Source organism: Culex quinquefasciatus, chromosome 2 (genome assembly GCF_015732765.1).
Source record: "Culex quinquefasciatus strain JHB chromosome 2, VPISU_Cqui_1.0_pri_paternal, whole genome shotgun sequence".
Taxonomy (NCBI): Eukaryota; Metazoa; Arthropoda; class Insecta; order Diptera; family Culicidae; genus Culex; species Culex quinquefasciatus.
Window position 1 is genome coordinate 56,873,656 of NC_051862.1, and position 13,994 is coordinate 56,887,649.

The window sequence follows — 13,994 nt, forward strand, 5'->3', positions numbered from 1 at the left end:
GGGCTGGAATTGCTCTAAAACAAAGATTTTACGACTGTTTCAAAAATTCCCGGCATTGAAAAAATAAATCTTGTAGAGGAAATATGATTTATTGAAAGAATCGCTTTTTTTTTTGAAAATAAGGAAAACTTGCACGCATTAAAAATCACTTTTAGAGCAAAATCGAATTACAATTGAAATGTATTTAAAAATTTTCGCTAAAATGTGCCGTTTCTATATTACAGCTATCATAACTAATGACTCATTTTGGTTCGTTTTTTTTAGGTTTTCCGAATTAAAAAAAAAAACAATGTTTAAAAGAAAGCAAAAAAAGCAAAAAGCAAAAAGCTTCTACAATTTCCGGGACCGTGGTGTAGGGGTAAGGGACCATCCATAAACCACGTGGACACTTTAGGGGGGGGGGGGGTATGACGATTGTCCACGATCCATACAAAAAAGATTTTTTTGTATGGACAATTGTCCACGAAGGGGGGGGGGGGTAACAGATTCCCAAAAAAGTGTCCACGTGGTTTATGGATGGTCCCTAAGCGTGATTGCCTTTCATCCAGTCGGCCTGGGTTCGATCCCAGAAGGTCCCTGTGGCAAATTTTGAGACGAGATTTGTCTGATCACGCCTTCCGTCGGACGGGAAGTAAATGTTGGCCCCGGACTGACCTAAATAGGTTAGGTCGTTAGCTCAGTCCAGGTGTAGGAGTCGTCTCACTGGGTCCTGTCCTGGTGGAGTCGCTGGTAGGCAGTTGGACTCACAATCCAAAGGTCGTCAGTTCGAATCCCGGGGTGGATGGAAGCTAAGGTGTAAAAAGAGGTTTGCAATTGCCTCAACAATCAAGCCTTCGGACACCTAGTTTCGAGTAGGAATCTCGCAATCGAGAACGCCAAGGCAATGCTGTAGAGCAGCGATTCTCAACGGGGGGTATCGGGCCTACTTGATTTACATGGCAGGGGGTACCGGCGTAGAAGAAGGTTGAGAATAGCTGCTGTAGAGCGAATAATTGATTTTTTTTTTGTTGAAAATTTCCTCTATCTTTTTCACTGGATCTTTGAAAAACGGGCAGTTAGTTACTGAGAATCAGCTCACGAAAAATTCAAATAAATGAAAATGTATTTCTCCAAGTGCAATTAGCCTGTAATTTTCAACTAACGATGTCTCGGAAATTATTGGTCCGATTTTCGATGTAAAAGAATCTTTCATTAAAAATTCAAAATCAAGCTTTACTTGATAATTTGTAATGTATAGAAAAGATGATTAGCAGATTCGTAGCGAACCATTCACTTTTTTTCACTTTTACAAGCATGTTTGATTTTAAAACATTACAAACCTTTCTAGAAAATTTAAATCCATATATTTCTCGGAAAGCGTCATCCATAAAGTATGTCAATACAAAATCGTCCAAAATTGCACAATGGTAAATAAATTTAATGGAAAATTGATTTTTCGAAAAATGGTGAGGTTTTGGAGTTTAGGTGTCTTCAAAACAGTTATTGTAAATTCAAAATGGACCACTTTCGGTTTTGTTGAAAATCAGGGTGGTTCACAATTAGGGTGTATTTGAAAATCTAACTTTTCAGGATTAGTTTTGGGAATTTTTTATCTTCTAGAAAGTTGTTGAACTTGCCAATGCAAGCAAATTTGTCGAAGGCACCAAAATTTTATCTTGCAATCTACGCCTTCTATGACCAAATTTAGAGAAAACATCTGAGCCTTCAAAAATCTGTTTTATTTTCAAGTTTTTTTTAACGTAGCCATTCAGGGTTATGATTTAGAGAAAAGTTTTGGAGCACTTTTAGAGATCAAAAAGTATTTTTTGCGAGTCAATTGGCAAATTGGAAACTAAAATATCTCGAGCGCAAGCCAAATTTTAAGCACCAGGTTGCATTTGGAATGGGAAATCTAGCATTATAGCTGCTGAAAAAGAAGTCCAACTATATGTTTTTCCGTGTAATTTTTCCCGCTGAGTATGAAACCTCAGAATCATAAATACAGCAATGCTTCTAAAGTGCTGAGGATGAAACAGAGGATGCAAGTTCAAAATGAAGTAGATATCAAAGTCATCATGATGAATTTTAGCAACTATGTTAACTTTAATTTCTTATGAATAGTAAAGCTGAAGTTAAATGCTATTGTAGCACTATTAAAATGTGGAAAATTATTAAATCATTAGTTTAGATAGCACCACTATCAAACCAATTTTATGGAAATGCTAAAACGCATGCATAAATTTCCCATCGAAACAACTATTAAAGTGCGTGCAACGCAAAATGCAATCTACGAAATTTATCACCTCCACGAACGGAGAGATTGTGATCCCACCAAAAATGACATCCGCCGGCCATCAATTTGAAATGTTAACCCGTTTTTTTTTATTTGCCTCCCAACAGCGCCGAAAAGGAATGGGGTGACGGAATCCGCGGTATCGCCCTGTCCGCCGCCCGCTACTCGCTGCTCCGGCTCGAGGAAGGCCCACCGCACACCAAGAACTGGCGCCCCCAGATCCTGATGCTGGCCAAGCTGAACGACGACCTGACGCCCAAGTACCGCAAGCTGTTCTCGTTCGTGTCGCAGCTCAAGGCCGGCAAGGGTCTGGTCGTGGTCGTGGCGCTCGTCAAGGGTGACTTTACGAAGCTGTCGAGCGAGGCGCTGGCCGCCAAGCAGAGCGTCCGGAAAACGATGGAGGACGAGAAGGTGAAGGGCTTCTGCGACGCGATGGTCGCGAGCAACATCGCCGACGGGCTGTCGCATGTGTAAGTTTTTTTTTTGCTTGATGAGGTGGGCAATACCTAGTACTGAATAACTTATTTTTTTTCGCAACAGCGTCCAAACGATCGGCCTGGGAGGCATGAAGCCGAACACGGTGATCCTGGGCTGGCCGTACGGATGGCGCAAGAACGAGGACGATGCCCGAACCTGGCAGGTGTTCCTGCAGACGGTGCGTAACGTCAGCGCGGCCAAGATGGCGCTGCTCGTGCCCAAGGGCATCAACTTCTTCCCCACGTCATCGGATAAGGTAAGCTGCGATTGAAACTTAGCTTCAACCTTCTAACATGTGATTTGGTAGATCTCCGGCAACATCGACATCTGGTGGATCGTGCACGACGGTGGCCTGCTGATGCTGTTGCCGTTCCTGCTGAAGCAGCACCGCTCCTGGAAGAACTGCAAGATGCGCATCTTCACCGTCGCCCAGATGGAGGACAACTCGATCCAGATCAAGAAGGACCTCAAGATGTTCCTGTACCATCTGCGTATCGAGGCCGAGGTGGAGGTCGTGGAAATGGTGAGTTGTCTTTTTTTGGGGTTCCTATCTTGTTTCAAATCCAATCTAAAATTGTCGAAATTTGTTCAACCTTCAAAACTATGTCTCTTGATAACGTAAAAGGATATCGCATAATTAAAAATTTGTAAACTTTACAATCTTTGAGTAGAGCTATTAAAATTTCAACAGGGTCAAAAAAAACTTTTGAGCACTCCACTGAATTTACCGTAATTTCAATCACCTTCCCTATGAGTGTATTCAAATGATTGCTGTCAGCACGCAACACCGCACAAGGAAGAAAGAGAGAGAAAAAGAGCATGAGACTGTGTCACGCGGCTTCTTGAGTGTCGAACTCGACAAAAAGTTTTGGCTTCGTGTGCCTGCACTGACGGTCTCTTCGTAATGACGATCATGACAGGCGATGCAAGCTGACTGAATATTCTCGATTTCATTGGTAAGTTTTCAAACGAGCACTTACAATGAACTCAAATTGATGAGCGATGAACTCAAATGCATGTAAAATGTCACAAACAGGAATCAGGGAGTAGGAAGTAGGACGCGAATGTCAAGAAAATGAAGGAATTCGACGAAAACCGGGAGAGAATTGAGCTAAAAGAGACCGGAAATGATCATTTTTCTCTCAATTCTCTCTCGTTTTGCACAAACGATTAACGTTTTGACCGAACGATGATCATTTTGCTTCGAGCGTGTTTGAAAAGATCTCAGTGAAATCGAGAAAAGTTCTTTCAAATTTCGGGCGATCAATGTCATTAGCCGTTCCCCTTTTGAGAATTGACGAAGACTAATATTTTCTAACTAATATTTCAAAACTAAAAATGTTTAATTTCAAGAGTTCAAGCTCCTACGTCTACGTCATTTCTGTACGTTCCAGTATCTGAGTAGAAGATAAATAACGAAGACAAAAAAACCTTCGAGGATATCCGTAGTGGGTGTCATAATTGAAATTTCAGCGCACCGGCAAAAAGGAAAAAAAGAAAAAACAGAACAAACTCCTCGGGCATCAAAATCCTCTAACGCTTTTTTGTTCTGCCCTTCCCCATTCGTTATTTACTCTTTCACGGTCGTCAGGACCCGCCGCGGGGGAGGGAAAGAAACCCGTCGGTCGTCCTTGATGGCCCACAGTCAGCGGTGATGATTCCGACGACGACTCTCGAACCGGAAGAACGGAACGAAACGGAAACGCTTTCACTTGCTCCTCGGGCAATGCTCAAGCACACACACACACACACACATACAAACGATGATGACCAAGAGTCGAAGCTGCTCTCTCTCTCTCTCTCTGGCTGATTTCGCGGCCAAAAGCTGTGCAAACATTTTATTTTATACGATGTGTACTTTTTCTCTTTGTTATTGTTTTATTTTCATTTATTTTTTTTTTCTTCGTCGAAGTGAGAGCACTTTGGCTCGTTATTTGCTTTTTCTCGCGCGCAGATGCTGTGCTCGTGTGTGTCGTCTCTCAATTCTCTATTGTTTGAACAACAAAACACGCGAAACTATTGCATTCTCCTCCCTCTTTCTCGCTCTCTCTGGCAAATAGAATTATTTATTGCCATTCGGCTGTAAAGTATGATGTGCCAGGGCTTATTTGAACGGAGCAAGATAAATCGCTTTTGAAATTGTTTGGAAGACCACGTCAGGGCAATTGTTGGCTGCATTTGTTTTAGAAAAGCGCATCAAGGTGAATGTGTGATGTTAAATCGGTCGTAACAACTTCAAGTTGATAAGAACAGGTTCATGGCATCATGCAAGTTAACCTGCCTAGGCATTAAATTTATTTTGTTAATATAGATTTGATAAATACAATTTTCTCTGATCAAAAATTTTAAGACTTGATAACTTCGTTAAATAATTATATTATATTTTTCTAACAAATGATTTGCCTCCTCTCTCTTTCGCGGGTGAAGAAAGTTCGCTAGCGAAATGATTTTTTTGCAATTATTATCCCTGGTCAACACTCTGATTGTCGACCTTCTCGATCTCAATGTTGCTCCATCTATCGATGAATTCATCCCTTCAGTGCCTTCAAACTGCAAACTTCGATTCTCTCCATTCCTCGATATTTTATTTTGGATGAAGGATCTCTTCCTCGACGGTCTCCTAGATTCTTTTTGCTTTGAAAATTTGTACCAGTTGTCAATAATTACACTTTCTCATGGCTCACATAGACATTTTTCTTTGCAAAACGAAGCTTTGAAGGATATTTGACATTGTTTGTTATTGTTTTCTGGACTTTGCCATGATTCTCTTCCAAAGTAAAGTACAACGAATAACATTTTTTCAATCGAGTCTTAATTTTGCATCGTTATGTGAAATGATGATTCTCTTCTTCGATGGTCTCTTGGATATTGACAACCGGAGAGTCGACTGTCAAATACGTTTTCAGTGATTTCTAGTACGAAACTTTGAAGAGATAGAAGTTTGGTTTCAAAGGGACTTTTGTGAAAAATTGGACGCACGATTTTATGCCGTACTGAAAATTCCGAAAAAAACATATCTTTCATCAAAAAGGTAAATAAAACTAGTTCTTAAATCAGCTCAACTGTCAAAAATCGAGAGACATGTGCTTTTAAGGGCAATTCAAAGTACTGCAATAACTCTGAGAGGTCATTTTTTTCATTAAGAACTAAATATTTCATTTTTAAGTAACGTGTTTTTTACATTTCTAGGTTTATTTGCATGCATTCCTCACGAGTTATCAGAACCTTATAAGAAAGTTTTTTTTGGAAAAGTGATGGTTTTAATCATTTTTGAGCAGTTTTTCGAAGTTTTAACCCCTAAAACTCCATCGTGTACTTTTGAATATTTTTTCGAAAAGTTCAGCCAATTTTGCATAAGAATGACCCTTTGAATGTTTGTTATGACATTGCTTTAATGTGCGTGTTTCAAAAGCAATTGTTTGATTATTTATTTTCTACAACTTTGTGCACTTGTTTGCACTTTGCCCTTTGTTTGAGTCTGCACTTGATACACTCTACCCTGCAAAGTTACAAAAACACGTTATTGAAAAAGAATTCTCATTTCCATTTAATGACACATTTCTCGATTTGTGACATTGGAGTAACGGGAAATAGCAACGATGGCAAAACTATTTTACAATTTTTTTCATGAAAAACAGGTTTTTTGGAAATTTTTAATATGTACGCCATCTCTTCACAATTTCGAGCTAAAAATCACTGCGTCTTAGTAATAAAAATTAAATGAGTCGTACCTTCCCACCGTCACGAGATATCGAAAAATAAATCGAACCAGATTCGTGATCAGAGACCAAAGCAAAGTTTCACGGAAATCTAAGAGGGGTCGGGACAACTGCTGTGTGAGTTAGCGAAGAATGGCCCCAATTGAATTTATTAGATTATTTAAAAATTAGTCCCTCAAAGATCCTTTCTTAACTTTTAAATTTATTCCAAATTGTTTCGCCTTTAATCTACCTCGTTAACCAGCAAACTCAGTGGCAACAGCAGGATTAAAGCCCAGCATCAAGCAACAAATCCCCAGCTGGGCTTCGCCGCCACCACAACACAAACTTTGGCTGCTAAATTAAAATTTAAAATGTATTGGCCACTCGAGGCGAAATAACTTGCCCCCAACCTTCACCCCAGCCAAACCCACGGGGAACCCCTCGTGGACAATGACTGGTTCCGTTCACCCCGAAAAATCCGACCACAGTGGCAAACCACATAAAACTGTCACCTCCAGCTGAAGATATACGGCCTCCCTTCCTTCCCCCAGCTTGAAATTTGCTCAACACACACCCCAGCGGGAGCTAGCTGGCTATTGCCTGAAATGGATATGTTGGCCCCGTCCAAATATCCCGGCACTTGAAAAAGCTAACCAGCAGCAGCGTGTGTGTGGCCTGAACGGGTCATGTTTCAAGAGATGCTTCCACTACGGCTACACCATCACTACACGGGGTTCTACGATGACCCATTTCCCTCCGGATTTTGAATTTTTGAAGTATCCTGCTGGGACATATTTATTACCCCCCCCCCCCTCTTTGAAGGGAAGCCTTCGAGAGAGCTTTCAACAGCGAAGCTTTAAGCTCTTGAAAGCTTCATATCGCTCTACAGAGCTGATATGCTGGGCTAGCAAAAACAAAGGACCATCTTCTTGTAAGTTTGCCGGACAAAATGACGAAAACAATTAAAATGTTCAGAAACTTTTCCTTTTTGGCGCATGGTATCCGTATCGGGGATAAACAGTTTGTAAAACATCGACAGCTCGCGACGGCAAAAAATCTGTCCCCTAAAAGTGGTGCGACGACTTTTGATCTAAAACTTTTGGGGTCCGTTTTGTGACACGACCGTTGGTGGTCCCTCTTTTTGTATATTTTTTGAAGCCAGATGGAGACTGGAAACCCAAAGTTGTTCTAATCAGCCGTTGCCAGCCACGACGGAACGGCTCCTAACGGTCAAGATAGCAAACACGGCAAGAACTTTGGGCACGAGATGAGACGAATTTCGTTGTTGTTGTTGATGTCATTTTTTGTAGAAAGCAATTACATAAATTATCATTTGAATGCAAAAGAATCCTGAAAATATCTGTGCAAAGTAGAGGTACCTACTTTTAGTAACCCCATACACAGAAAAAAAATTAATTCCCGTAATCGTGAATTGTGTTCATGAATTTGAGAACCACGAAGGAATTTATTCATGAGTAATACTCATAATACTCACGGCGTGTTTTCTAGAACAACCTTTTCAAGAAAAAATAGTCATCGCTACTTTCAAATGTGTCTTATAGGAAATTTTCTCAGCTATCAAATGCTTCTAAGAGCGAAATGTTTCATCGGGAAATTTCTGAGATATCTGTAAATTAAATGCCTGTATTATTTATTGGAAACTTAATACTAACAGTTCAGAAAACTTATCAAATGATGTGTTTCATGTGTCATGTACTCATCAAAATGTGCAAAATAAGTCAAGAAACAACTTTGTAGAAGGTTTGCAACCACTTAACATTTTGAAAATTTTGTTTGATCTGAGTTTTTGAATATATGGGATTTATTTAGAACTTAAAATCATTAAACCGTATGAATATATTTTTATACAAGAGTTATTAACGTCTGCTCTGATTTAGCTTGCTCAACCGAAATTTTGGCAGGTTTGTAATTTTTAATGGTGTTATTGAAATTTAATGAAAAAAATATATATTTTCTTAAGCAAACATTAACCAGGAGCATAAATACAAATATGTTTTAAAATAGAAAATATACTACATATTACTGTTGCAAGCTTCAAAAGTCTTATTTTCATGGTTTTAAAATAAAGATGAAATTTTATGAAATGTTGACTGTTGAAAATGCACTTAAAAGTAGTAATAAAACTCGAGTCTTTCAACTAAAAATGCTGATAACACCATCACAAACTTTTTTTTTTTTTGAACAAAAATTAAACATTATTTTAACAAAAAAAAACAAACAGAAACTTCTTTTCCAAACTGGGTAATTCTCTACCAACTCACACGAAATCGGGAAAAGTTGCCCCGACCCCTCTTCGATTTGCGTGAAACTTTGTCCTAAGGGGTAACTTTTGTCCCTGATCACGAATCCGAGGTCCGTTTTTTGATATCTCATGACGGAGGGGCGGTACGACCCCTTCCATTTTTGAACATGCGAAAAAAGAGGTGTTTTTCAATAATTTGCAGCCTGAAACGGTGATGAGATAGAAATTTGGTGTCAAAGGGACTTTCATGTAAAATTAGACGCCCGATTTGATGTCGTACTCAGAACTTTTTCAAAACTTTTTTTCGTAAAATCGCGATAACTCGTGATGTTTATAAGCAAGCCCCTTATGTTTATATATTAAAATTTTTGTAATGGTCTGTTCTACTACTTTGTATAACATTGTTACACTCTAAAAAATAACCCTGCAAAGTTAGAAAAAACACGTAATTTTAAAATGAAAAATTTTCTTCTAAATGAAAAAATGACCCTTCTGGGTCAATGTAGATTCGAAAAGTACATTAAATTTCCCATAAAATGTCATGTTCCAAAAAATTTTACAGTCAAGTAACGGAAAATGGGAGAATTTTTAAAACTTTTTTAGTGTTTTTAACGATGAAAAATACGTTTTTTCGGAATTCTGAGTACGCCATCAAATCGGGCGTCTAATTTTACATAAAAATCCCTTTGACTCCAAATTTCTATCTCATCATCGTTTCAGGCTGCAAATTATTGAAAAACACCTCTTTTTTCGCATGTTCAAAAATGGAAGGGGTCGTACCGCCCCTCCGTCATGAGATATCAAAAAACGGACCTCGGATTCGTGATCAGGGACAAAAGTTACCCCTTAGGACAAAGTTTCACGCAAATCGAAGAGGGGTCGGGGCAACTGCTGTGTGAGTTGGCGGAGAATTACCCAACTATTAGAACACAAATCAAGGTACATATAAAATAATATTTAAAAAATGCGATTTATAAGACTTCTATTATATTGCTAATTCTTTATTCATTTAATACAAAAAAAAACTAAAACAATCATTCATACTAATGAAAAGTATTTCTCCTAAAGCTTGCAACAGTAGTTTGCAGTTCAATTTCGAATATTAAACATGTTTTGAATCCATGCAACTGGTTGATGTTTGGTTAAGGAAATATGATAGTTATTCATAAAAATCTAGGGAATACCCTATCAATCACAAACCTGCCAAAGTTTCGGTTGAACAAGCTAAATCAGAGCATACCGGTGTTATTTGTACACAACAGTTATGTAATAATCCATTTGTTCTTGTAAAAATCATATTTAAATACGGTTTTATGATTTTTATTTCTGAATAAATTCCATATCTTCAAAAATCCCGTTCAAACTTCATTAATCTAATGTTTAGCGAATTGCAACCTTCTACAAAGTTGTTTCTTGTCTTATTTTGCACATTTTGATGAGTGAATGAGATATGAAACACATCATTTGACAAGTTTCCTGGACTGTTATTTAAAAGTTTCCAATAAATGATTAAGGATTTCAAAACAAAAAGCTTAAAATAGAAATATCTCAGAAATTTCCCGATGAGACATTTCGCTCTTAGAAGCATTGGAAAGCTGAGAAAATTTCCTTTAAGACACATTTGAAAGTAGCGATGACTATTTTTTCTACATAAGGTTGCCCAAAAAACACGCCGTATACTCATTGAGTATGGTGGTGCACTATAAACGTGAATATATTCCTTCGTGGTTCTCAAATTCATGAACACAATTCACGATTCGAAAATTGACCTTTTCCGTATAAATGGCTCTGGTTATGGCTTTTGAATCGTTAGAAAAGTGGAATTCAATCAGGATTTCTTATGTTATGTTTGGTATAGTTTTGTTTGCACCAGATAAACCATCCAGACTAAGCATCCACTAAATTTTTGGTTGACCAACCAAAAAAGAGATCCCACATTAATTTGTCAAATTACCCACCAGTGCGCCAGACCCCATTATTATCATGGGGGGAGGTGTTGAAAAATTGACGGACGGAAGCTTTTCGAGTGATTTACAGCCTGAGAGGGGGGATGAGTCCAGCGACAGGCGGTGATGATTTATTTATACAAATGAACGCGCACAAAGAGTGTTCTTCTTTTGTTGTCCTTGCGCAACAACTCCGGCTGGAGATGTGACGAAGGTCGTCCGGGTTTGTCCCGAGGACTGATTTCAAACGGAACAGGATCATATTTTTTGCACAACATCAGAAAGCCGGCGAAATTTGCATTTTTATTTTTGCAGATCGTTGCTTGCGGACTTGCTGTTCAAGTTGATAATTTGCAGGTTTTTTTCTTTTCAATTTCTGTGAGAAGAACTTATCGGTTTGCGTTTTCTTGCACTTCACCCAAACTCGAGAAGCGATTTATTTCAGCTTTACTTTCGCTCTGATTCCCATCAGAAACAGCTTCATCATACTTATGCTGAGAAATGTTGCGCAATCCATCGTAACCTTCAAAACTCTCCAAAGTATTACTTAACGTTGTCGGCATCCTTCAGCGCGCATTTAATCGTGTATCTTTTGCAAACTTTTCCCCTCTTCCAGAATAAACATTTCTTCCCTTGAAATAAAACAAACTTCCTGTATGAATGTTAAAATATGATTCTTTTAAAATACGCAAACAGCGAAAAAAAAACAATCTCCGCGAAACTTTTTCCCGCGTCGCAAAACTTTTCCCCATATTTGCATTATTCTAACGATTTTCCTCCGTATTTTCTTCTTCTTGTTTTCCGCTCTCCACCACCACCACCAACACAGATGGATAGCGATATCTCGGCGTACACGTACGAGCGCACCCTGATGATGGAACAGCGCAACCAGATGCTCCGAAAGTTGCGGCTCAACAAGCGCGAAAAGGAGAATGTCGTAAGTATCCGGAGCGTTTTTTTATTTTTCATCCACCCACACGCATTCGCACACACGCAGCCCCATAAACCATGTACAAACTCGTTCGCTTAAGACAGCTCATCGTCATATAAGTACACACACACACACACGAACACAAAAAAACACTTGTGGAGAGAGGGAAACATAATTTGGAATCGCTGAAAGTCTCCAAATAGTTGGGAAAGATATTTTTATCTCCGAGAGCTTTCAGCAGGAATTTGGTTATTCGTGGAGACGCACGGTCTTTGAAGTTGGAAAAATATATGTTGAAGCACCAAGCGCCTCCATCAAATGGTTTTTTTAACTGGTTGAAGATTTTCGAAATAAAAGCAATTCCATATCAACATTTGCAGTTGATGAATATTTTAAGAAGTTTTAAATAAAAAAAATCCTCTGCATTTGTTTTCAAACTGGACAAAAACTTAGACAACGATTTTTTTCAAATCTGGAGTTTTTTTTAAAGGTGCAATAAACCAAATTTTTAGTTTTTGACTTAAGGTGGTTTCAAATACACCCAAAAAGCAAAAACTGGAAATTTGGTTCATTGGACCTTTTCAAAATAAAACTCCAGAAATAATATTTCTCTATAACAGAATAACATTACCAAAACTTTTGATGTTTACAAGCTCGTAAAAATGGCTAACATGCGCAAAATTGACAATAACTGAATAAGTGACATTCCCCACACAAAAAATGTATTGAAAACTGGTTTGGACTGTTCGAGTTTCGTCCAATCGATCTCATATTAGGAATATAGGCTCAGTCCTCCCTTACAATTCAGCTCTGTTATGAATGGCGGAAAGTCAAATTTAAAACACCCTTATCCTAGAAAATACAATATATTTGGTACAAATCAAAAAAAAATATTCGATTATATTTTTACTCGCCTTATCTTAATAACTTTAAACGTTAATATTATAAATTAAAAGTTTTCTCATTTATATTTTTATCTCGAAAGAAAGTTTGTCATTACATTTTGGCTGAAGACCACATTTTGCAACATTGTTACTTATAAACAAGCCCCCTTGCAAATAATCTTTTCTTTAATAAATACTAACAGAACTAAATTATAATACACGAAATGTTCTTGTGGTCTGGAAAGCCTATAATTTTTAAATTTAGCTATTTTTGTCAATACATTTTCTTGAGAAAAATTATAATGAATTTAATAAAAAAAATAAACACTCCACTCTAACTCTACTAGAGATTCCCTTTAAGATTGGGATTTCTGTTATCCAAATAAAACTAATTGAAACAACATTTATTTAATTAAGGGAAATATACCCATTTTAATCACTCTAAGCCGTTCAACCAATTCTCATCACTTTTGCCGTTTTCCGCTATTAAATCAACATTTTCAGATGTATCTACAATGGAGTGTTTCTTTCTCACTTTTATTTGAGCTATTTATTACTTTGGAACAGTCAAAAGCACTTTATGAAAGCTGTTATTTATGATCAAAGTGCTGATAGGCCGATAATAGAAATAGGCTGAAAAAGGGTATAGTTCCCTAAATTAAATTTAAATGGTGTCCTTAAAAACCAAAAAATACAACAAATTCCACAATAAGATTTATTTCAACAAAAGGCAAGAGTTGTCCCATGAAAAATTGAGTCAGTTTTGAGATTTTTAGATTTGCTTATATGGACAGTACTAGCAATATTTATTAAAAATGTGAAATAGTTTATGAGAGCCCCTATTAATCTTATGAAAATTTATCGGAGCAGTTCTCTCCGATTTTGGTCATTCGATTTTTTTGTATTTTTAATCCTACTGAAACTTTTTTGGTGCCTTCGGTATGCCCAAAAAAGCCATTTTGCATCATTAGTTTGTCCACATAATTTTCCATACAAATTTGGCAGCTGTCCATACAAAATTGATGCATGAAAATTCAAAAATCTGTATCTTTTGAAGGAATTTTTTGATCGTTTTGGTGTCTTCGGCAAAGTTGTAGGTATGGATATGGACTACACTGAAAAAAATGATGCACGGTAAAAAAATTTTGGTAATTTTTTATTTTACTTTTTGTCACTAAAACTTGATTTGCAAAAATAAACACTATTTTTTTGTATGTTCGAGGGGACATCAAAAGGCAACTTTTTTATAAATTTCCAGGTTGTGCAAAAAATCTTTGACCGAGTTATGAATTTATTAACAAAAACTGATTTTTTTAAAATCGAAATATTGTTCCCAACAATTTTTCAGCTTCATTTTTCGATGTTAAATCAAATTTGTAAACAAAAACTACTTTAGTGAAATTTTGATAAACTGCACCGTTTTCAAGTTATAGCCATTTTGAGGTAACTTTTTTGAAAATTGTCGTAGTTTTTCATTTTTTTTAAATTATTAAAAAGTGGGCAAATAATTGCCCACTTTG

General features: G+C 37.4%; 1 protein-coding gene across 5 annotated transcripts in view; it reads left to right on the forward strand.

Moving 5' to 3' along the window:
• The window catches only part of LOC6052069 (solute carrier family 12 member 4), a 567,840-nt gene that overhangs the window by 522,377 nt on the left and 31,469 nt on the right, over window positions 1-13,994 (forward strand). For all 5 annotated transcript variants that reach the window (XM_038253584.1, XM_038253585.1, XM_038253587.1 and 2 more), the window contains 4 exons: window positions 2,380-2,742; window positions 2,813-3,005; window positions 3,057-3,272; window positions 11,489-11,596. In XM_038253584.1, coding sequence (XP_038109512.1) covers window positions 2,380-2,742; window positions 2,813-3,005; window positions 3,057-3,272; window positions 11,489-11,596 — 880 coding nt within the window. The remainder of the gene's footprint in view (window positions 1-2,379; window positions 2,743-2,812; window positions 3,006-3,056; window positions 3,273-11,488; window positions 11,597-13,994) is intronic.